The following is a 24,907-nucleotide window of genomic DNA, read 5'->3' as shown; positions in this document are numbered from 1 at the left end:
TCTGGATGGAACATAGGAGTTTTTATGTTGTATTGTGACTTCAGTGGTTCAAATGCGCTGTTCCGATTGGCCGAAGTGACTCGAACTTAGAACATGGCATCAGTAGACTTGTGGCTCCTGTGTCACAGCGAGCTAAAAAAACGCTCATTTTTATCAACGGAGTTTGGTGTGGGAGAGTAAGTGGGTTTTGTGGCGTGAAAAAAAAAAAAATATATATATATAGTGAACATATTCTTAAGATATCTTTCGACTTAACCAGGCACAGAGCTTTTCTCAGGTTACTCGATTGTTATAATCTATTTTTCACCAACTGGCATCAATGTTAAAAACTGAGAGCACATGTCTCTCGCTTCCAGATCCAGGTCCACAGAAATAGCAGCATGCACAGCGAAATTCAGTGCTAATAATGTGTCGGTACCTCACAAAATCACACTTGCTGTGGCATTTTAATTCACCCTTAAACATTCAGAGTTACTGGATGTACCCTCAATAATTTTAAACAAAACCGTATTTTCCAATGGTGTCTCCATTTTGGCAGCTAAAAACTTTGTAGAATAGTGTGGACACCAAATGAACACAGAGAAAAATATATAAAAATTTTAAATTCAAGTGTATAAATATGGATGTAACCAGAGGTCAAACACTAGGACTGCCCAACAGTCAGTCAGAAATAATAAAGCCTGGACACACGATGCTGTAGACGGATCATAACTCTGTATTCACATAACAAATCTGTCCAAAGTTTGATGTCTGAAATTCAGGTTTCTTCCTCGCGAGAGAGATGTCACACACTTTGATGCACGCTGCAATTTCCTAGAAACCCAATAAAGCCACTCTATTATATATTAATGGTTGGAGGCTGTCATCCTTTGTGCACAGTGTGGCATAATTGAAATACGGGGGGGGCTTTTAAATTCTCATCAGTTAAAAAAACGCTGGTCTCATGCCTGGCTCATTATGGGCTGCATCATTGACAATATACAGATGTGAACAAATGACCTGGCCTGACGTTAACGAAACCGAGTCCTGCTGCAGAAACGGATGATTTGATTGTCATAGAAAGCGTTGTCGGTTTTTCCGATTGCAGCGTTTAATTGCAACCTGAAATTATAGTCTTTTCAAATGTTTTCAATGGTGGAAAAATAGTGCTCACTTTTTTTTCCCCCTTAAAACAATTAGAGGCCGATGTGTCCCTCTTCTTACTTAATGCTTCCACTGGAAAGCATTTAGTGTCACTTCTCTATTAATGGATTATGGTTAGATTCGGAAAAAGAGGATGTAAAGGCTCACTAACTATTCCAATAGAGTGCAACCTCCATGTTATATTGCTGCCGGCCAGACTGGAGCATTAATGAGGGGTTTGCTCCGAGACCACTAATGATATGGATTATGTGAATATAGTGAGATCAGCTCTACAGTATGTCTAACAGAACTGTGTAGTTTGTTTTTTTTGCTAAAAGGTTTAAGATTCTGATGAGCAGTGTCTGCCTGCATCTCCTCCCGGGCAAGTGCTGGATCTGTTTACTGCAGATAATTTTATCAGATTCAGATTTCACTCACCATCATCATCGTCATCATCGTCCTGATTGATCGCGCCCCGTATCTAATGAACGCTAATCTGAGCCAATCAATCCCTCTTGTCCGCAGGGCTGAAGATCCGCGAAGTGATGATCAACGTGTCCCGTCAGCAAGTGGAGGACTTTCACGGCCCGGAGGATTACTGGTGCCTGTGCGTCGCCTGGAGTCACCTGGGAACCTCGAAAAGCCGCAAGGCGTCCGTCCGGATCGCTTGTAAGCCACTCTGTGTCATTTTTAATACCAGACTGACCTTACTGTCCCGCGCAAAGGTTACTCATCCTTCCGACTGGTGATGTGATTTGTGGAAGGCTTCTTTCTTTATGTTTCACGTGTGTTTGCATGAGAAGGAAAAAGGTCACACTGGAAACACATCAGACTTGTAATGTGCAGGTTTAGGGGCCAATTCCAATTCATATCTTAACCCTCAAGCTCAACCCTTAATCTTAACTGGCCCCTCAAAACCAAGTGTTGAGGGTTATTTTGTCACTTAGAAATAAGGACACCCCCTTAAATGCAGATACGTCTTCAGACTGTGGGGGGCAGAATAACGCTAAAGCTGCGTCCAGTCTGTCAACTCCAAAGAAGAAGAAGAACACATTTACGTCACGATTATTTATTACGATCCGTTTGTCGGTCAAGTTATTATTAGGTTGTCAGTTAGTTATAAGATGATACTCATACAAATACCACAACCACGGACATATTCAGCTGACAGTTACCGCACACCACGGCTTATTGAAAAGTAAACGATGGCAAACGATCGCTTGTCCGCACCGGCCGCACTATTGACAAAAGATCGTAAAATCAAAATAAATGTTACGCAACAATGACGTCAGTAATCCATAATATGGGCCTAAACTAAGATAATACAATGGTTTTCATAACTTTTTATATCTCTATTAACAAAGAAAATACTTAATTTGTAGCGCACTCGTTTTGCTGCTTTCGGCGCCATCTTTGTTCTGTCGAAACACGCAATGCATTCTGGGTAGCCCTTGCTCCCAAGGGTGGTCTCGGAAAAATCTCAATATTGAGCAGCTGAGAATCAGGACAGCACTTGCACTATAGGGAGCGTGCATTTTTAAGATTGAGGGTTAAGATTGAGATTTTAAACAAGGAATTGGAATTCACCCTTAGTTACTCGTTCTCATGCTGTTTGGTGGTTGTTCTCTAATGCAGGCTGTTTATTCTCTTCCTTAGACCTGAGGAAGAATTTTGAGCAGGACCCCCAAGGCACCGAGGTGCCTCTGAATGGCATGATTGTGTTGCACTGTCGTCCCCCAGAGGGAGTGCCTGTGGCTGAGGTGAGGGCTTCTTACACTTCAAACAAGTAACATTTTCTCCTTGTGTTGCCTGGAGAGGCACAGTCGCCCTGTCGGAATAAATCTGTTTTCATGACACACTGTTTTGCTGCTCTCCAGCCACTGTAAATCAAAGGCTTGCGCGCGCGCTTCCCTCTTCAGACTTGTATGGGGAACGACAAAAACACCCATTTCATTCATTTATGCTCAACTTTAGATACAAGAATGTGTGTATTCTGTGTTTCGTTTCGTCCGAATGTGTGTGCGTCCTGTGGATTACAGCTGGACCACAGGAAGTTGAGCAGTGTAGCTCTGCTGCAAGACTATAGACCTTATTTTTTGGCAGAAACATGTCAGTCAAAATGTCAGCCGTTATTTATGTGAGAGAATTCCAGTTTGGTGTTTCTGGACAGTCGTTGTGTAGCTTGAAGCAGCAGCAGCAGCAGGACAACAACTTTGACGGATAATATCACTCCTAGAAAACAGGTATCGTGGTGCAGCGAGGGGTTGCTATAGCAGTGGTTGGTTGCAAAGTCGTGTATATAACACGCTGTGTCTAAAAGCTTTCAACCAGCACAAGAGACGCTATGAAACGCCGCTTAAAAACTTCTATGGCGACATCAGCAACCCTTATGAATGAGTGTTGTTAGTGTTCAGAGCCTTTTATTTATCAAATCATTATTCCATTTAAAGGTCCCATATTAAATCAACTTCTTAATCATTTAAATCCGTATTAGTAAGGATAATTATTAGTATTAGTACAAATAATTGTCATATTTTACACAACTCTTTACTGGGGAAATATGTGTTACTGTTATTTCCACAACATAGATTGTGTGTGTTTTTGTTTTGGTGCCTTTCTTTTCATCATACATAGCTTCTTTTTTTAATATTAAACTTAATGTATATAATAATAGCATCTCAATATGTTTTCACTTCTTTTCCCTGATATCTTAAGGTTCTTTTGAAACACAAACATTTAAAATATTTACATTGTTATGACTAAATAAACACATTTGACTATTTTCTTTAAATTTCCCACATTATTCAAAATCAACTTTTTAATCATTTAAATCCTTATATTATGGACTCTGGAGGCAAAGTGTGAAAAAAGATGACTCACTCATGTTTTTGTGGTCCTCCTCAGTCTTAGTACAGGAGATAAAACACGAAATGTTGCTAACTGGGACGTCACAATGCACTAAATTCCTGGAATTGTTGACTTGTCAAGCTCCACTTTGTCCCTAAAGTACCCTAAAGCGAGAGTACTGGCGAGGGCAACGGTATCCGAAAACTGGAAGTCCGCGAAAAAGTTCCATTGTTGGCTCCACAGTGCAGCTCAGAGTTCTCCACAAACTTCCAGCCTCAGAGGATTTATCTGTCCAGTGGATACATGTTATATATATGACGGCAATGTGCCTGCTAGAGCCTGCAAACGATCACTTTTTTCCAAATGCTAACTGCTTCTTCGCATTAATTTGACAGCAGGATTATTTGTGTTAACTCCGCGTCTCACAACCTGGTTAATGCTTGCCATTGGCTAATGCTAAAGATAATGTCAAGTGACCAATAGCTTGGATCAAATAATCACACACGCACATTTTCAGAACACAGAAACAAACAAAATGTGCATCACCTTTGTGTGAGCGGACTGATGCGAGCGATCATTACACGGCCATCACTACGTTCCTCTGTAAAAATGATGCACAGCTATGATTTATTAAGATGTCATGAATTAATTTCACTCTGAATACCGACCCTCCCCCTCCCCCCCCCCCTCCTCCTCTGAGTCCTCTGTGTGTCTGAAAGACATACATTTTAATTTTTACTATGAATATATAATGAGGCTCTCGCGGACAGTCTTGTTGAGTGGTGTGTCTTTGATGTTGCGTGCCTTCATGTGCAGACTCAGGGAAGGAAAACACTATACGGTACAGTGTCAATACCAAAGCACAGGCCTTGCGTTTGAGGCTTTGCATTTATTTAAAGGCACAGTCCGTAGTCTCGTTGCCTTCTGATCAATCGGAATTATTGAAACGGTGACTTTTTTCCTTTTTTTTTCTTTTTTCCACAAGTTGGAATTGATTTGAAACTAAAACGCCTGGGATTTAAAAATGAATGTTCAAATCTTGTGGTAGTTGGCGTTCACATCCATTTTGGAAAATGTTATAATATTCTATATTTTCACAATCACCTACTACAATCTATTACTATTTTATTTAACCCCAATCATGCATCATGACGGCTTTATTTAAAGCTGCCAAATAAGTCGAATATGTCCATATTGAGGACATTTTTTATTTTTATTTTTTTAAATATTGTAGCTTTATTCTGATATTGTTACTTGTCCAGAAACGAACTGGGAGCCATTGAAATCCAGTTTTAGCAGCACTTCAAGTAAAACGAAACTTAAGGGACAGGAAATGACATCAGCCACAGACGCTACTGGGAGCTAACAACAGTTAGCATTTGGAAAAATTATAATTTACAGGCTCTAGCAGACACATTGCCATCATACATAACATGTATCCATTGGACAGATAAATCCTCTGAGGCTGGACGTTTGTGTAGAACTCTGTGCTGCACTGTGGAGCCAAGAATAGAACTTTTTGCGGACATCCGGTTTTTCGGATACCGTTGCCCTCGCCAGCATGTTTTTTTATGTTTTAGACTGAGGAGGACCACAAAAACATGTGTGTGAGTGTGTCATCTTTTTTCCCACTTTGACGACTGATAGGACATCCAGAGTCCCAAATATGAGGATTTAAATGATTAAATAGTTGATTTTGCATAATATGGGACATTTAACTCAGTTTTAGATGTTGGCTTTTACTATCTTTACTGTCTTTCTCTTTTTTTTTTTACATTTTTATTTGTCTGTGTACAGCACTTTGGCCAAACTGTGTACTGTGTAGATTGTAGATAAAGTTGGATTTGATTGAATGAACAGACTGCAGTTACATATCAAAACAATATATTAGTGAATGATAGTTTGCAGTAAAAGCATCCAAAGGTTAAAGGAGTTTCTCGTGGGGGCAGATGCTGTTTGGATGGATTTTATTTACTTGCCATCTTTGTCACCTTGGATCACTCAAAATATGCTCCCCTTCACTAAAAAAAAAAACACACACACACTGGAACCAAAATAACCCAAATCCAAGCAAGAAGCGAATAAGCCCAGAGATGTGTGCAGCACAGACCCTGGCATAGCATCATTGGGGATGATACTCAAAGTTCACATTACTATATAAATACAGGCGCCTTTTTTTTTTTTTGGCAGATATTACATGTCGTATAATCTCTTATGTAAATCCCTAAAAACTGAATGTGCACGAGTGCACGAGAGCAGCTACAATTCAACATCCTCTTAAATCGAAGTCCAAATTCTGGATTTGTGCACGTTTATTGGATATATATTCATACCCTGAAAAACTTAAGCTTTCTCTGAATTTTTTTTTTGTTTTAATGAAATAATTGATGCCTTTAGGACTCTGACGCTTCTCTCTCTGTGTGTGTGTGTGTGAGTGAGCGAGAAAGAGAGAGAGATGAATGATTCAGCTCACACAAATGGAGCATCAGTGTACCACCAGTTTCCCTCATGCATTGTGGTCATCAAATAGGCAACTACTCATGCATGCATTAATGTGACTCTGGCTAACAAACAGAATGGTTTTAGTAAATAATGCAGAGACAAATCCAGTTCCCTCCAGTATGACTCTCACTGAGGGGGGAGAGAAGAAAAAAAAAAAAAAAAGACACAGTTGGAGATGGTAGTTGTACTTTTTCTCTTTTTCGTGACTTTAGGCACTGGTGGGAGGTTACATTTTTATTTTATTCTTTATTTTTTTTCTGTGGAATTTGTCTCAGCGAGGAGGCTCAGCTACAGTTGTCGGGGAATTTAAAGAATTGAGGTCACGATGATCCGTTGAACTCCATTTGTATTCCGAGACACGTTTATTTTGGTCGTGACATTTATTTGAGTTGGCGATTTGCGACGCGTCCAGGTTGGAAAATAAATAGTTGTGGTGTTGACAAAATGCAAATGGTTAATTTGGTGGTGGTGGTGGGGGGGTTATGGGTGTGACGGTAAATGTTCAGTTGACACCGCGCGAATGAAATCACTTCCAACATTTACATGCCGTTAAAAGGCGTATTAGCACAGTGCACATCACAGCTTCAATTCCACTTGTGTTGCAGCTGTTGTGTTCCTCGGAGGCAGCGGCTACAGCGAGGAGAGGAAAGAACTTTATCCATATCTCGCTGTAACTAAGCCACCCGGGAGTTTAGTGGTGCTGCTGTGTAGGATGTTAATGAAAATCAGAGAGTGCCATATTATCTCTCCCCAGAGTGATAGAAGCAATAATCTGTGCACATTGTAAGCCAGACTGCAGAGTAACACAGCTTAAGACTGCTCCACTTTATTGGGTTGGCACGTCGTTGAGATGGCCAAATCCTCTCACACTCCACTTTTTTTATAAAATGAGATGGCGGTTTAAAATATGCATTCTAATGTTAATGTTATAAGATGATTGGCTTTGACAAAAAGGAGGAAAACTTTCTATTGAATAAGTCATTTTCATGTCTAAAAAAAAAAAAGTGGACATGCTGAAAATCCAAAACCACTAAGGGAGAAGGATCATGGCCATAATCATGAATAATGAAACCAGCTGGAAGAAAACAACTACATAGCCTTCAAAAATTAAAGCTCTTTTCAGACATGAAGTTGGATTGGATGCGGGGCTTTGCTTCTCTCGCTTTGAGGATGATTTGATACGATATCTAGGATAGATATAGGGCACGTGTGTCAAACTTAACGCCCCGGGGGCCAGATGTGGCCCGCCATGTCATTTTATGTGGCCCTCGAGTGATTGTGAAATAGGTCTTTGCTGCTTTAAGGCGTGCGTTGACCATAAACTACATTTCCCACAACGCATGGCGATTGCGTTAGCCGCAAAGTGACGGCAGGCTATGTTGACTTCCGCGCTCACTTGGACGTCACGATGCACAAAATTCCTGGAATTGTTGTCTCGCGAAGCTCAGCTTTGTCCGTAAAACACGCGAAAGTGCTGGCGAGGGCAACCTTATTCGAAAACCGCGAAAAGTTCTATTCATGGCTCCACAGTGCAGCACAGAGTCCTACACAGACTTCCAGCCTCAGAGGATTTATCTGTCCAGTGGATGAATGTTACATGTGATCATATATCAAATGATCACTTTTCCAAATGCTAACTGCTGTTAGCTCCCAGTAGCCTCTGTGGCTGATGTCATTTCCTGTCCCTTAAGTTTCGTTTTACTTTTTTCTTAAGCTGGACCTAAAGAGATACTACTAAACAGAGCGTTCTGAACAGGGCTGTTTTTAAATCACTGTGTTTTTAAATCGGTGATTTGTATCAGATTGTTTGTTACACCCTTAATTCTCTTTCGTTTGATGTTCACATGTACGGAGCCCCCAAAGTGACAAAATGATGAAAATCAATAAATAAATTTGAAATCTCGAGATCTCGAGTTTCCCAAAAAAATAAGAAGAAAAACAAACTTTTTTTTCAAAAAAAAATTGTTTTCAAATTTTTTGGAAACTCAAGATCTCAACTTTGAAACTTGAGATTTCGAAAAAAAAAATTTGTCTTTTTTATTTTTTTCTCATGGCACTTCGGGGGCTCCCTACACGTGAGGCCTTTTTAAAACATATAATAATAAACTTTCAGGCAAACAGTGGCCCTGGATCAATCATGCAGGAAGAAATGCTGACTCACCTTCTGTGAGATTTTACTCAAACATACATGAAAGGAAATTTAGATGTATTCTCACTTAAACCCCTTGTGGACTGTCTCAAGACAATGTCCAGACTTAAATGAATCTATAAAAACAGCTTAACAAGTCATTCTTATGTCTGAAAACGCAACAAAAACACATGGAAGAAACCAGAAGTGTTTTAAACTAAGGCAACTGTGGGCTTTCGTGTCCAAACAACAAAAATTTGCATGGAGCTCCTGAAATAGTAGTTTAAAGTTGCTGCAGCCTCACTGCAATTAATTAATGCGACAAACGAAGAAAAAAAACAATCCAAACAAAGACTGTGGATTACAAGCGGCACTTTTCCCCCTCGCCCCAGCTTTGTTGTAATTTTGTGGAGAATGAAAGTGAGTGGAAAAAAAGAAATCGCTGTGTCTTTGATTATCCTGTACTTCACCAAATGATTCAGTGGCTTTGTCTGGATGATGGAGGTTCAAAGCTTATTTTCAGCGGACAAAGACCAGTTTGGCCTACTTCTTTGACAGGCTCGCTGCAGCCGGAACAGTTGAGATGTTTTCATCTCGGTGATGAAGAATGAGAAAAACAGAACACGTCTTGCCGTGGACGCATGCCACAGCGTATGTGCATCGCTTCGGATGCGCGTCTCCTTTGAAAAGAATGTATTTGTGCGTGCAAAAAGATGCTGCTTTTGGATGTTTCCCCCTAAGAGCCATAGCTGCCTCTAATTTCCACAGGATCTTGAGGGACAGAAAGAATCACAAGGCAGGTCGCGGTTTAAGCACGAGTCTGACCACACGAGGCTTTTAAATAAAAACCAATACAATCTTTAAATCAATGCAATATCTGACCTTTGAGGTGACCGAGGCATGAAGGTGGGGTCAGTTTTCTCATGCGTCGTCTCTTATGTAGCACTTTTTTAGGACGTTTGTTGCCTGGTGTTTGAGTCACCGGAGCATTGAAAGACAGCTGTGAGGGAACAAGTGCAGCCTGATTAGATCCAGCTCCCAGAGAGACTTTTAAAAATGCATGTGTGCTCTGGCCAGAAGGCTGTTTTAATGACCTCCAGTTTTGGAGTCAATTGTAGTGACTTTACTTTCTGATCTACCTCAATCTCAACTCTGCACCTAATGTAAATAATTTCATATTTTATTTCATATTAATATATATATATATATTAGGGCTGTCGGACACCATCGTTTAATTGTATAATCGTAAGTGCTGTGCAAAAGGTTAACGCATGGCGCGTTTCCATGACGACTGACCGGAAAAAAGACGCGAATGACGTCATGTTTGCATCATGTCCGCTACACCGGAGTCCAGGCACCGTTTAGCTCCATTAGCTGCATTAGCTCCTTTTAGCGCCGGTTAGCACGCCTACGCTGGAACAGGAGCGGTCTGTTTATTATATGAAAAGAGCAGCGCTACAAATAACCAGCGTACCTGTGTACTGCGTATGTGTGCTTCTGTTTTTAAAGTTTAGAGACTCTGTCGATATTAATTTTTTTTTCTGTTTTTCCGAGTAATTTTTTTTCCCGTTTTTCGGAGTAATTTTTTTCTGAGTTTAGAGAGCATTTGAAATAATAAACACATTCACTCCTTTACTGAGAGTTCAATTTATAAAAACATGGACGACTTGTTTAGTCTGTTCGCATGTACCATAGCAAGAGTTCTCGATAAGTCAGGGAAAAAATTACTCTGAAAAACAGGGGAATAAAAAATTTGCACGAAAAACAGAAAAAAAATTTACTCCGAAAAACAGAAAAAAAAGTATTAAAAAAATCAAACCAAAAGTGAAGAAAAGAGTTTTTGTTTTTTTTCGAGTGAAACGCTTCCGTATAATATATGGAAGCGTTTTGCGTATATATATTATATATAACCTGTCACTTCAAGAAAAGAAAAAAAAAAAACAATACAATCATTAATTCCACATTAACTGCACGTGTTCTTGACCAAGTGTAATTAATCATCGGGCCTCTGATTGAAAGTCATCTGAAGCGCTTAAAATGTAATTATTCAGTCATAAACACAACATTTCCTGAGACGGTGTGCAGATAAACCAAGGACATGACAAGGGTTTAACCTCACCCCCCCACCTCTAGAATATGCTGCTGTCAGGTTTGGAGGGCTCATTTGTTTAATGTGATTTCATGAAAGTCATCGTCGCGTTGCCGAAAAAAGGCCACACATGGCTGAGGGAAGGCGGAAGAGGCTAAACGACACGCGGGGAGTGAAAAAGGAGGAGGGTGCTCCAAAACTCGACTTTAATTGAATCGGATGGAACAAAACCTCCTGCGATGCTTTGTAATGCGTCTTCGTGTCGCTTTCACTTCCTATTTAAATTATTGTAAATGTAGGTCATTACATATCCTTTCAGAATAATAGAGTGTTTGGAGGTTGGAATTGAAATGACTTGAAAAGAATGTTTGTGTATGTGTGTTATATTTAAGTTACCTTTCTGCAAATAAACACTATGCCTGTCAGCTCGGCAACTTCAAACAGCTTGAAGCTCTCGGAGAGACGGATCTGCTGCATGTACACAGCTCCCCTGCTGCCCATTTGATGTTGCCTTCAGTATATCATGACTTCATTTTATTTGCTATTATTTGTCCTCTGGCTGGAAAATGACAAAACAAGACCAAAGTTAGACGGGAAAAAATGTTCGCAGGGAACGCAGCGCGTGGAGGGAAGATGTACGTTAAAATAATGCGAGAAATGCATGGAGTCGTAAAAACGGCCATGATGTGTCATCGGAGATTGAATAAATTGAAATACTAAGCTCCTGCAGACAGTATATTCACAATTTAATGTTTAATTTGCAGGCTGTTAACTATGTTTTTATGTTGATTTGTTGTTTTTGGTCTACAAAACGGGGAGCTTCAGCCAAGCCCATACAGTTTGCTGGTGGATATTTACTATTATATCAAGTTTTTGTGGCATTGTTGTTTCCTCTCTTCATGTGATAATTACCAGATGCTGTTGCGCTTTCAGTTTCAGTCTCTGCCTCTTGTTTCCACTCGAGATTTAATCCAAAAAGTTGAGTCTTTATAGAAATGGAACAGATGGTGTGAACAGCAGATACAACTAAAACGTCCGTGTTTGGCAACCACCAACTTAGGGCTGCGACGGTTATTTCCGTTATCAATCAATCTGTTGATTATTTGAGACTAAGTAAAATGTAAGAAAATGTTGATCTCAAATGTCTTATGTTTAGTTTTTTTTTGATGGAGCAAAGAAACCAGAAAATATTCACATTTACAAAGAAGAAAAATCAATCCGAAAGCTTAACTCAACTCAACTTTATTAAAACCTATCCATTATCGTAGGGATGGGGTACCCCTGATAAAGGCACCCAACTCCCATTGCCCCAAAGGTTCCAAAAGGGTCCTTATACAAGGTTCTACCTGGAACCATTTGCTTCTTCTTGTTCTTGGTAACACTAATGGTTCCAGTAAGAACCATTTTGATCCAGAGAACCCTTAAAAACCCCTTTCCTGAATAAAGGGTTTTGAAAGGGTTCTTGGTGGAACCCTCCAAAAGGGGTTCGGTTCTACCTGGAGCCCAAAAGGGTTCTCCTATGAGGACAAGCCGAAGAACCTTATATGGTTCTACGTAGCACTTTATTTCTAAAGGCCACATTATACTTCTCCGACTGCGTAATACGGAGAGCCTTCATACTTCTGCGTCATGGTGACGGATACGCACTGCAATTTCCCGCCCGATCAGTAGGGGTCGCTGTGCAAGGTTGTTGTGCTTTTGGCTACAGTGAGCAATGGTGTCCGAGAGAGAAAGACTGACAGGCGAGAAATTGGTCATTTAGAGTCTAAACATGTGCTGTGTGTATTAAGATATGACGTATTTATAGTTTGGCAGCGACGTTGTCGGCGGTGATCAGCTCCGCCTCTGTGGACGCTCGGTGCGCACAGTGTGAGCCGGCACAGAGCAGCTTCGCTCGGCCTGTCCTGAGGACCAATCGCAGCTCTTGCCGTCTCCGTTGTCCCTTGACGGAGTGACGGACACTTAAACAATTTTTACGCTTCGGCCCCAAGGCCTCTCACGCCCAGCTCGCTGGCTTGGAGCCGGGCGTGGAATGCGAGCCACCTAGTGGGCCACTTTTGGTAAGCAGAACTGGCGCTGCGGGATGAACCGAACGCCGGGTTAAGGCGCCCGATGCCGACGCTCATCAGACGCACTTTACGTAGGAGTATACATTGGGCTTAAGAGTGTAGGAAGGTTCAAGGAAAGTTTAAATGCAGAGAAAGGGATGAATAAAGTTAGCGAATAGTTGTAGTAGGAAATAGTTGGCAATTCATCGAGTCATCGAATAATCAACCATGGTGAAAGTTTAATGTAGCTTTTCATATTCTTCGCACATACATTTTACCTCAGCTGCTGTGTAATAGTGAACGCTGTGACCTTGACAGCAGGTAACCCCAGCACCAGCAGCAGCAGACTGCCTTGTAAGACCTGGTTGGCTGCTTAGGTGTGGTCTCGTTTACCATTGGTTGTTGCAATCGAAGTGGAACAAATTTGCCAATTAAGCAAATCCGTCTCTCCCGTCTTTCCCCCCCGGCGCTGGCTTATCAACCTCATTTGAGTCTGTCCTGTCCCTGCATTCTCATCAACATGAGCATTTTCTCTATCGCTTCTCAGCCCAAAGGGGTTGGACTCTAGAAAACCGACGCAGTATGCAAATCACACTCAGGGTTTATACAGTGCTTTCCTGCAGTGAACAGTGGAAAAGGGAGTAAAGGAGGGGGCGGAGTAAGAGAGAGAGATTAATCAAAGCAAAAACATGAGTCTGAAAAAGCGACCACAGTGCAGGACGATTATTTTAATTTGCTTTAGTGTAAGAACTCCTTCAGATAAGCTCCCATGAAAACCCACCGAAGACGGTTCCAAAATATATTCCACTCCTGCAAAGACTAAAGAGGCAATTATGTGGTCAGTTACATTAAAGAAGACGAGGGGTTTAATGAAGTTCCACCGTTCTCCCGTCTTCTTTTCCTTTTTGTAACTGACCTTAAATACAGCAATGTGCTCAGGAATGAGAAAACCAGCCTCTGTGATGAGTCGTATTAAAGTAGCAGTCAGCAAGATGGCGAGGAAAAACTGTTGATTAAGTTTCACCTGAAGGTTTTCAAAATATCCTTTGGGACCTTTGGGTTCTCTGAGCACTGGTGGATGCTCTCGTTTGACACACACACACAACACATGACCTTGGGCAATCTGTCTATTTCTGAATCCCTCAGCTGATATTAAGACGTTTAATTGCCCCGGCGTTCTTTGATATTCGTTCCTTCTGAAGTTTCTTTGCAGCGTAGGCAGTCGTTGCCAACAGTGACGTAGTGATCTTTGCACGAAAGTGACCTGTATGCAGAGTAATTGTGGTAGAGCAGCCACGAGGTCCATGGTTCTCAAACTGTTGTACGTGTACCACCAGTGGTACGCACGGCTTTGTCCTGACCTTTAAAGGTGCATTATGTAATAAATCTAAAGCAACTGGCCATTCAATCCCCCTTATAGGTCACAGAGAATAATGTTCATATAACAAACTGAACTCACCAACAACAACAGTACAGCCAAAACATTTCCATTAAAAAATATATTTTGCAGACTGCAAATCATGTTTATGTTTTGAAATCATGTTTTGGCATGTGGCGCCACCTACCAATCATTGCAGTCAGTAGAGTCTCAGCTGCCGAGCAACCACGGGTTGCCAGTTACGTCAGAAAACGAAACCTAAAAGAATGAATTTGAATGTAGTAACCGCTTTTGGCCACATTCTTACATATGGCGCCTTTAACCCTTGAACACCTATGCCTTGAAATGTCCGTTTGGACTTTTTCGCTTATTTCAACCATAAAATTGCCCATTTTTCCAGAATAACTTTCAATATCTGGCAGTTATTTTTCAATTTACTGCATGTTAAAATAGTGTATTAATAATTTAAAATATTTTTTTCTCAATGTACTAACTATGTATGTACAGGCATTTTTCCAACTCTTTCCTCTCTGGTGACAAAGATGCTGATTCTCCGGCTTCCTGCAACAGTGCGAGTGAAATTACCGTAATAACCACACGTTGGTTTTGACGGGCAATTTTCAGAAGCAGTTGGAATTTTTCCAGTAGCACAAACCAGCGTGTAATTACGGTAATGCAAAGTGCACTTGCGCAAATGTGTCGTCTGTGATACAATCTATTTTAATGTAGTTTTTTTGTTAAATGTAGAGTCTGTCTGTGAAACATAAATGTTATTAGTTATTATTAAGAATTCTATTTTACCTCTTAGAAAATTAGAAAAAGCACTCAAACACCCACAAAAGGCCACTCAGGTTCCCACTGAACCAACAGAAGATGTAATAATTTCTTATTTGGTGCCATATCCAATCCATTGAACAACCAAGTACTACTGTATATTAATGTGTGTGTATAACTTTGTCCCTCAGGCCATATTTTGAATTGAATAAATGGTAAAATCACACTGTGCACTTTTAAAAGGTATTAAACTTTCCCTTTAAATCCATATTACATATGTATTTATTCACAATGCAATCTGTACTTCTTATTGTACTATTACTTATTTATTTTAACGAATACAAATACCGTTTGCTAATGGAGCTTCTCGCAAAAAGGTTTTTCCCCTCATATTGCGTGACTTTATCCGCAAAGTTCTGAATCCGAGGTCACACAAACAGACGTCGTGCTTTTTTTTTTCGACACAGCGCGCAGTCCGTCGCGAATGGGGTAGCGTGAGTAATCCTTGGTGAAGGGCAGATCGATGCCACAGTAACTGATACTCCCCAACACCCAAATGCAGCTCCCTTATTTTCAATACCAACTAAAAAAGGATTGATTCGAAAATTGCTGCCGTCTTTCGAAGTGTGACCGCGCGGTTCCTGGCAAACACACAATGCTCTTAACGGCGCGTTTGTGCCGCTGAAAGAACCCAGCTGTGGTCCTTTCGCTCTCTCCTTTGTGTCACGTCTCTCGATTCACTGATATCTGTGGAAGATCTTTCTTTTCATGCGTTCGGTTATCCGAATGATGTGTGAAAACCTGTGTGTATTATACTTTATTGCATAATGCATTGTTATTGTGCTGTTTTCGCCAAATTTCCCATCAATAACAAACACACAATTTAGAGCAAGAATTCATCGTTGGTACATTATAAATAAGGAAAACAGTGTTTGTGCTGCTTTAATGATTCATGTAATCATTGCAGGGGGAGTAGGCAGTAGTTACAGCTACTTATTTGTGCTACATTGTGATGGAAATTAGATTTCTCATTAGTTTTTTGCTTGAGGCAAGACATGCCCAACGTTTGCACACTTTTTTTTTACCCCCTCAAGTGACATTATGCACTTAATGTTGAAACATGTTTGATTTTAAAGTGGACCTAGACCGGCAGTTCCAATTAACGCTGTTTTTTAGTGTGTATCTGCGTCATTACCTTGTTTAAGAAGCCCTGAAGGTTCTAAACAAACAGTTCAGCCACTGCTGAGAACGCTGTGTTGTATTGTAATCTCGGGCTCAGCGAGATCTCTGAAAAAACCCGGTCCGGTTACGTAAACATTGAAACGGAACAGCAGATCGTCCTGCTCCGGGCACTAGTCCGGGCACATCCGGTTGCGTACATTGAACCACAGAAGAAGAATATAGCGTCCGTTGTGGAGGTGTTTCACGAGCGACAGTGTCGTCTGACTCCGGGTCAAAGTCATAAAAGGGACTGCTGTTAAAACAATGTTTTGATAATGAGTAGCAGTGCATCCACCGCTCCAGAGGGGGGAGCTGCGCTTCTGAGAGCAAGTGTGCTGAATATGTCACTTCCGGGTATTGGCCAATCACAATACGGTTGGAAAGCCTCTACGCTGGCTGGCCAATCACAACACAGTCTGTCTTCTGGGTGTGAGAGTTGAGTCTGAAATATCGCGGCTGGGGAACAGCGTCGGAAAAGAGGATTTCTATCGGCTCGTTTACAGCGACTAGGAGGTTTTTTGACCATAAAAACAAGTTAATGTATGTAAGTAGACCTCCATAACTAACATATATGTGCAACAGGACCACTCTATGTGAGCTTTAACAACCTTATGATCAAACCTTGGTACCTTTCAAGCTTGTGCCCTGCACCTTTTTGTGAATGTGTTTCACGTTTTTTTTAAAGAAAACAAAGGGGTAAAGGGTGTTCATTTGTTTTGTCTTCAACAACAGCAACAGGCGTTGTACTTCCAAGTAATTTAAAAATCCCATCCCTTGATGCACTGAAGTAGAGATTTGTGCCAAACAAGGAGGAATGCCAGTTGCCATAAACACACCACAAAAAGAAGAGATTTCTTCTGAATATATGTTGCAGCTATAAAAGTTACTATATTAGACACATTAAATTATTAACTTTTATTAACCAGGTGACCTTTTCTTGCTGGTAGGCAACTAAATATAGCTTCACTCTCAGTTAGCAATGACAATAATAGTAAAGAAACCAGACTGGAGCTGCAGTACGAAATCTTCTTGATGTCATTTATAGCTCGTATTTGACTACAACCTGTCAGCGGGGTTCAAAAAGTCAGCCCTTGTGTTATCTAAAGGCTGTGTCTCTCTGTGTGACTTTAGAGAAGCCCACAAAGGTGGAATCTTGATAAATAATACGCAGACTATCTACGACCCCGGTTAGAACAACAAGAGCTCGCCTCCTGTCATCTTCTCCCAAAAGAGACCTGGGAGAGTGTGCAGAGAGGGCGATAAAACACAAACCCTCCTACTTCTCAAGGTTAATTCTCCACTTCACAGAGAGTGGAAGGTGCTGCAGTCGGCTGGAGTGGGTAAACAGTCACAGGAAGAGCAACCGTAATGCCAGAGCTTGCTCTATAATTCAGCGAACAGTGTGAGTGTATCCGTGATAGATGGAGACAAAATTAAGACACATAAGATATTTTCATTATTAAAAAATGAAGGCTTCAGCACCTGTGGAGAAAAATAATACATTTGGTTCATTAGACACTGAAGGTGTCGAAATACTAAAGAGGGAAATATAGGGCATGAGCGATTCATTGATTAAAGGGAATAATTCAAACGAATGGTTTCGGACGATTTGTTTTTAATGAACATAGATTTCTCTTTAGCTTCAGCCCGCCATTTACCTTCCCTTTGGCTTCCGTAGTTGATCGCAGTGCAGCTCTGCAGCCCATAACACTATGACCTGAACAAGACAGCAGCAACCTCTGGTGTTCACAATACCAGGTGTAGCGGTTAGCACTCTCGCCTTTTGCAGCAAGAAGACCCAGGTTCACGAAACCGGTTGGAACAAGGTGCCTTTCCGCATGGAGTTTGCGTGTTCTCCCCGTGAGTGCATGGATTTTCTCCGTGTTCTCCAGGTTTCCAAAAACATACAAACAATATGGAGATTAGGTAAATTGAACACTCTAAATTGACCGTAAGAGTGTCAGTTCAGTGAAAGACTGCTACTTCCCAGGTGTAGAACTAACAGACTCAAGAACTCTGTCCATCATGCCATGTACATATACATGCCATATACAAATACATGCTATGTACATATACATGCCATATACATTTGCTGCTATATGTCCTCACCACTGTACACTGCTGGAAATCTAATTTCCCCTGAACGAGTCATCCCAAACGATCAATAAAGTCAAGTCTAAGGCCGTTTCTCAATACCCAAGTATGCCAGTGTGTACTTGCTTACTTGGAAAGTACATACTTGAGAAGTACGACTGAAGTACATACTCGCCAAGTACGGGAGTACACGAGCCACGATTCTTCAATTTGGAACAGCAGCATACTTCCTTTGTTCTACTGTTTGATGGCGGGTGGCGCCAAGCACTTAAGCCTCATTACCGCCACCTACAGTGTTGATGAAGGAACATATAAAATACTTTTAATAAATACATTATATTGTTGTTATTTTCACATTTTCAATATTTTATACACTATAAAATGGAACAGAACTTCACAAGTACGGGAGTACGCAAGTACGGACAAGTATGGATATTGAGAAACGGCCTAAGTCTAAGTCTGGACGGTTGACCCCGCCTGTCGCCCTATGTCAGCTGAGATTGGCACAGCTCCCCCGCGACCCTCATGTGGAGGGTAAAGCGGTAGAAGATGGATGGATGGATATTTGGTTGCACTTAAACCCCCGAGATGAAAGTCATGTTTTGTAAGAAGGAAAACAAAATTTGTGAAACTATTTTTTTTATGCCATATCACCAAACCTTAGGAAGATATCATGAAATGGATTGATAGAGTGACCGGTTGCAGTCCACTATAGTGCAGTTGGTCAGTTTGTCTGACGACGACAAATGTCCAATTGAAGGCTCACGATGAAACACGTCTTTAGCCGATAAAAGAAAACTTCTGATTTATCGATTTCCCAGATCTATTTTTTCATCCAGGATGCTTCCGTCCAGGGAGTAAAGCAATCTCTGACTCTGTTGTGCTGTTGTTACTACATTCCTTTGCAAAAAAGGACGCTGTCCTCCATAAACACACACACACACTCACTGGAGTGCAAACCTATGGAGCTCCCAGTGGGACGGAGTTTTTTTAATCCTCAAATTCACTGCCATAAATCAAACCCCACTCCCTCGTTGCCCCCAGCTCGTCTCTCTCAATGAAAAGCTCAAGCCGGTGGCACATTAAGAGCAATTTACAGGGCCGGCCATGCGAGGAGAGAAGCGTCAACAGAGCGTCCTTTTATTTTGTAATTCCTTATTACTTTCACTCACTTACACGGTCACTGAATTGGTAACAGTGGAGAATGTGACCTAATGTATCACTTAGTGCATGTCACTCATCTTGTACCTTTTTCCTGCAATCCCATAATCTCGGTATAACGTGACAGGTGCTATTCTGTCCACCCCACTAATATCAAACTAGTTGACGTACAGTTGGGTGATTTTTTTTGGCAATTTGTTCCCCTAATAGTGGTCTGTCTCATTAAGAATTCAACTATATAAATAGCATATGAGAATAGGAACTGGCTCTTATTGTGTTATGTTATATTATTCAGTCAATCAGTCTCTTTTGGCTGCTCACTTTCTCACACACTCAATCACACACACACACATTGTTACATTAACCATGAGCTTCTGCCAGGTTTTGGTCTCAATGAGGACTACTGGTCCTGACAAGGGCAATGTTTTATGCCAGAAAAGGTCATACAGAGGTAACAAATACAAGTGTATACACAGTAATAAATGGACATGTCTGTTAAATCAGACTGGGTAAAAAAAAAAACAATATTGTTGTTATTTTTGGTCTCAGGAATCAGTGTGCTTTCATTTCAGTGCTGTGTCTTGAACCTGAAAATTGACTCTTATCCGTTGGGGGGGGGGCGGGGGCTGGTGTGAGGCTCACACACAAACCAATTTGTAATCTCAGAGTGAGTAAATACAATGTCATTTTGGTCTTCATGAATAGATGTGATGTCGGCCTACATTCGTGCAGATGCCGTGTCCATCTGAAAAACATCCTTTTCTTTGTGTGCACAGTACACCTGCATGCACTGCATATATCATCTACGGAGCCCCCGGAGGGATATCATAAAAAAAAAAAAAAAATGACGAAAAAAAAATTTAAATCTCATGTTTCAAAGTCGAGATCTCAAGTTTCCCAAAAATATTGGAAATTATTTTTTTTTTAATTGAAGAAACCATGCTCAGGGCTTCTTTGGTTCAGTTTTTTTTCTGGCACACTTTGTACCCTCAGCCTGTGCAACAAATGTCACCAATGGGGCGTTTGTGTCGTAACCAAGACGACTTTGCAAACTGTGGACAATTTTGCTCACATTATTTCTCAGTCGGGGTTTATTATACATAATGTTCAGACACCACATGGTTGAAAAATGATTAAACATCTATAAATGGCTATGCTTTCAGCAAGCACTCACTGAATGAAAGTGTTTTCCTGCAGCCACATATTCAAGTGCTTAATATTATAATATGTAATATGTAGAAGATGAAAGTATTTTCTATATTAGACGACAGGAAATGACTTTAGAAATACACGGTGATCATCTTTTGTGCTTATAACTTAAACGCATGTCCTCTGCCGTTTTCAGGTGGAATGGCTGAAAAACGATGAGCCTCTGAACTCCGACGGCGTCATGGATACAAGAGGCGACCATAATCTCGTCATCTCCGACGCCCGCTTGTCCGATTCGGGCAACTACACCTGTGTGGCCAGCAACATTGTGGCCAAAAGACGCAGCGCCACCGCCACGGTCGTCGTCTTCGGTAAGACTTTCAAATTCCAAAACCCCATTAGCCCAATGCGTCCGATTGCGTCTCAAGACACACGAGAGAGACGGTCGCTTTGGGTTCGCAAGCAGAGATCAAAACAATGTCAAACGGGTGCATTTTCCGCTGTGCATCAAAATATCGGCTTTCACCGCAGACAGTGCGCTGTCAAACCGGCCGCTCGGTGCAAATTCCCTCAAGTCATTAATATAAAAGCAGTGCTCAAACACAGTGTGTGGCCTTTCCTATCCTCTCAAGAGTCTAATGAGCAGGTAATGGGCAAAGTGATCTCTCGTGTGTAAAAACAAGGAGACACGGGCACAATATTTACAAGAACTCAATTATTAATGATGGAAAGGCCATTGTGACATTGGCTGTCACAATGGCCCCAGCTTTAATCTGCCACTTAAAACACCTTGTGGAGAGAAGGCGTTTGCTGCAAGCCAGCATTTTTTTTTTTTATATCCCTGTAGAGCTCGGCTGAGACGAAGGAGAATAAGTGAAATTATTATATGTCACACTAGCACAAGCACACTGTGTTAATTGGAGTGTTATAATGCTCTTTTTTTTTTTTTTACTGACCTCACTTTTGCATTCGTGTTAATGGATCTGATTCTCTCTGACAGCTGCTGAGGCCCCGTCAGTCATTCAGTTCCAAAACAGTCTCAGACAGCCTTGTTTTGCCCATAGTTTCAGACGGATGTATAATGATGGGAGTACAAGGCGTTTTATTTTTTTTTCCCTTTATGACAGCAAATGAGCTAATTATTCAGTCATCCCGCAACAGTCAGGCAATACATCAGAGGTATGTGAAGGGACGACATCAATGATCATCTTTTTTTAAAGACATCTCTGGGTTGTTGTTTTTTTTTTTCCCTTGACAAGACTGTCACTGTCACCTCAGGGACACGCATACCATTGCTGCTATTCCTGACAGGGAAATACATGGTTATCCGCCAAAAGGCCAGTCCACTTTCACCATTAATTAATCCTTTCTCCTTATTCTTTTTTTTTGCACACGCAGTGAACGGCGGGTGGTCATCGTGGACGGACTGGTCCCCCTGTAACGTCCGCTGTGGCCGCGGTGTGCAGAAGCGTACGCGCACTTGCACGAACCCAGCTCCTCTCAACGGGGGAGCCTTTTGCGAAGGCATGTCGGTGCAGAAAAGCACCTGCAACGCCGTGTGCCCAGGTAAGCACGGAGACGCAGTGCCACCCACACTGATGCAAGATCACCGAGGCGAACTGTAATAGTGCTTTTCCACGATACAGTTCGAGTACTACTCAACTCGACTGGACTCTACTCGGTTTGGTATCAAACACGTTGTTTTCCATCACTAAAGTCCCTCCTAAATGCGGGCAGGGTGATCATTTTCTAATCGGTTAAGCCATTTTATATGCGACACAAACACACAAGCTAGTTACTAGTTGCGTCACTGAAATTAATAAGGCTGAACCGGTTGCGATTCGGCTCACGATCGCCGGCTTTCAGCAGTGTTATTGCTAAATACACCAGACTCCTCTGTTAAATGTTGATATTTTATACATTTCCTTGCTAAATGTTGGAGATTAACGCATGTTTTTCAAGTATTGTTTGGTTTCTTGTGTCTCGCACATGATTCCAGTGATAACGCTCTCTGACAATCAGTGGCCGGCAGTCTGTTGACGTCACAGTTACTGAAAAAGAAAGTTATTTGTTATAGTTACTGAGTCACTGCATTGTAAAAGTACCTATACTCTTATATATTAAATATAGGTTCCAAAAGTGTTCTTCTACAAGGGCCGAGGTGCTACCTGGAACCATTTGTTTTTCAAGGGTTCTTGGTAACACTTATTGGTTCCAGTAAGAACCATTTTGATCCAGAGAACCCTTTAAAACCCCTTTCCTGAATAAAGGGTATTAAAAGGGTTCTTGGTAACTTAGTAGCTAAAGGTTCCAGGTGGGACCTTTATAACAAGGTTATACCTGGAGCCAAATAGGGTTCTCCTATGAGGACAACCAGGAGAAGCTTATATGGTTCTACTTGGCACTTTTGTTACCAGGGAAACTAGGAAACTTGTACCAGGGAAACTTGTGTTCCTTTTTTTTAATGTTCAAATATGTCAAATAATTTAGTTCCCCCCCCCACTCCGCCAATGGAACTTCATGGAAATTCAACTGTATGTTCAATTATTTATAATAAATTGCTCGGTTTAGGGTTATCTCGGCTAACACCAGAGTTTAGTAGAACCGTGTGACGATGAGAGGTGCTTTCATGAGATTAACGATTGCTTACTACTGACGTGGACAAACACTTTGTTCCTGGCCATAAGGTACATTACGCGTACATACGCGTTATTGCCTTTCATCTCAATGAGGGAACAGTAATGTCTGTACTTACAGTTTGAAAACATTACCTTGGCATTTGCTGTGTCAAAGATATATAACTGCGTTTTAGTATCGACTCACACTCGCTTAGAACCAGAACAGGTTCCAAAAAAGCACTAGGTACCAGGTAGTCAAACCGAGTAGTGCTAGAACTGTATAATGGAAATCCGCCATTAGTCATTTAAAGAGGGGGAAAACAGAAGTTATGCACTGGAGCTAAGTGTTCTATTCTTTGAATGGCAAATCAATAAAAAAATAACTCAATTAGCCGGTACTCAAATGTTAAGATTTATTATAACGTAGGTCTGTATACAGAGCAGAGATTTTCCAGGCCACAGCTCACATGCGGACACAGCCTGACCAAAGAATGTGTAACATGAAGAACAACTAACTACCCAGAACATCAAGTCATAGGATTCAAGTCTCCAATCGTGCATGTTTGTATTCCTAACTCATAACCAAAGGTATCCAATGCTGCAGTAAAAGAAATGAGCGGTGTCGAATGTAAAAGTGTCATCCATCTCTTGGTGCCTTCAAATGTGGTGGCGTGTGTCAACTTGAATCCCTTCACGTCTGTACAGCTGCCTCACCACCAAGAAATGGTTTGGCGATTAAATTAAACATCTGTGACATGGTGGTGGCTCCCAGCTGATGATCCTGTGGCTGGACCTTTGGCACTGACGCAGGTGCAACAGGCAGAAATTGGCTTTGGCATCATTTTAGCAGCATCATCTTCTGCAGGACCTGGCGCCTTTCAGTTCTGGATCTGAAATATACCCCTTTGGCGGTCTGTATATCAGCCATGGATCTATTTTTGGTTTGGCCACCGCCTTCTCCGCCTCCTTAGCTTTAGCCGAGTCCTTCAAGTGTTTGTGATAAGGACAGTCGCCTAAACGGCAAATAAATTCTTTACAATGGAAGTTCTTGTACGTTCGTTTCTTTTTCGGGGGTTCTTTGACGGGAGATTTCTGCGGGGCGGCCGGCGGTGCCAGCCTCGCGGCCCTTTTCCCCGCTGCCTGAAACTGGCGCGTCTCTACGCTGTCGTCGCGCGACGGAGCCGGAGGCGGCGGGGGGTACAGAGGGGACGACATCGACGACGGCGGGAGCGGCGGCGATGGCGGAGGGGAAAGTGACGTTAGCGACGATAGCGGCGGTGACGGCGGCGGTGAAAGCGATGGTAGCGATTGCGGCAGTACGGGTAGAACGTCGGCATTCATCCTCTCCCATAGATGTGGCAGAGACGTTTTCTCCCATTGCTCCTGAAAGTGAAATACGGCCTCATCGGTGTCTCGTTCGTCATTATTCTTGGACAAATACATTTGTTGCACATGTGTAGCGAGAAATTCCAAAGGGTCCTCCGGCTCTGCCAGGACTGCTGCTCTGGACAAACACGTCAAGATGCTTTTTAGTCCACATGGTGCTAAATGATTAGCACCCAAATTATGTGGATATTCCATATTCAGTTTTTTCTTCTTTGCTGTTTTATGGCAGTTGGCATCTGTAATGTTCTTCTTCTAATTTATTCTACGATGTATGGCAGGGTAGGCGTGTGCGTGAGATCTGGAATGTCACATTGTTGCCTCTTTTATATTTCCTTTCACACCTTAATGTGTGCTTTTTTTTGGTTTGTTAGCATGTTTTAGCTCATGATG

The 24,907-nt window shown here is 41.6% G+C and overlaps 1 protein-coding gene across 1 annotated transcript in view; it reads left to right on the top strand.

The window, feature by feature from the left end:
* Positions 1 to 24,907, top strand: part of LOC310944876 (netrin receptor UNC5D-like) — a gene marked incomplete at its 5' end in the record, with an annotated part of 231,215 nt that overhangs the window by 159,362 nt on the left and 46,946 nt on the right. Inside the window, 4 exons of the mRNA XM_083910720.1 lie at positions 1,648 to 1,791; positions 2,779 to 2,882; positions 20,710 to 20,884; positions 21,912 to 22,079. Coding sequence (XP_083766846.1) covers positions 1,648 to 1,791; positions 2,779 to 2,882; positions 20,710 to 20,884; positions 21,912 to 22,079 — 591 coding nt within the window. The remainder of the gene's footprint in view (positions 1 to 1,647; positions 1,792 to 2,778; positions 2,883 to 20,709; positions 20,885 to 21,911; positions 22,080 to 24,907) is intronic.

This window comes from Microchirus variegatus, assembly GCF_963457635.1.
Source record: "Microchirus variegatus genome assembly, chromosome: 1".
Taxonomy (NCBI): Eukaryota; Metazoa; Chordata; class Actinopteri; order Pleuronectiformes; family Soleidae; genus Microchirus; species Microchirus variegatus.
Note: the sequence above shows the minus strand (reverse complement) of the source record. Positions and strands in the feature narration are given on the sequence as shown.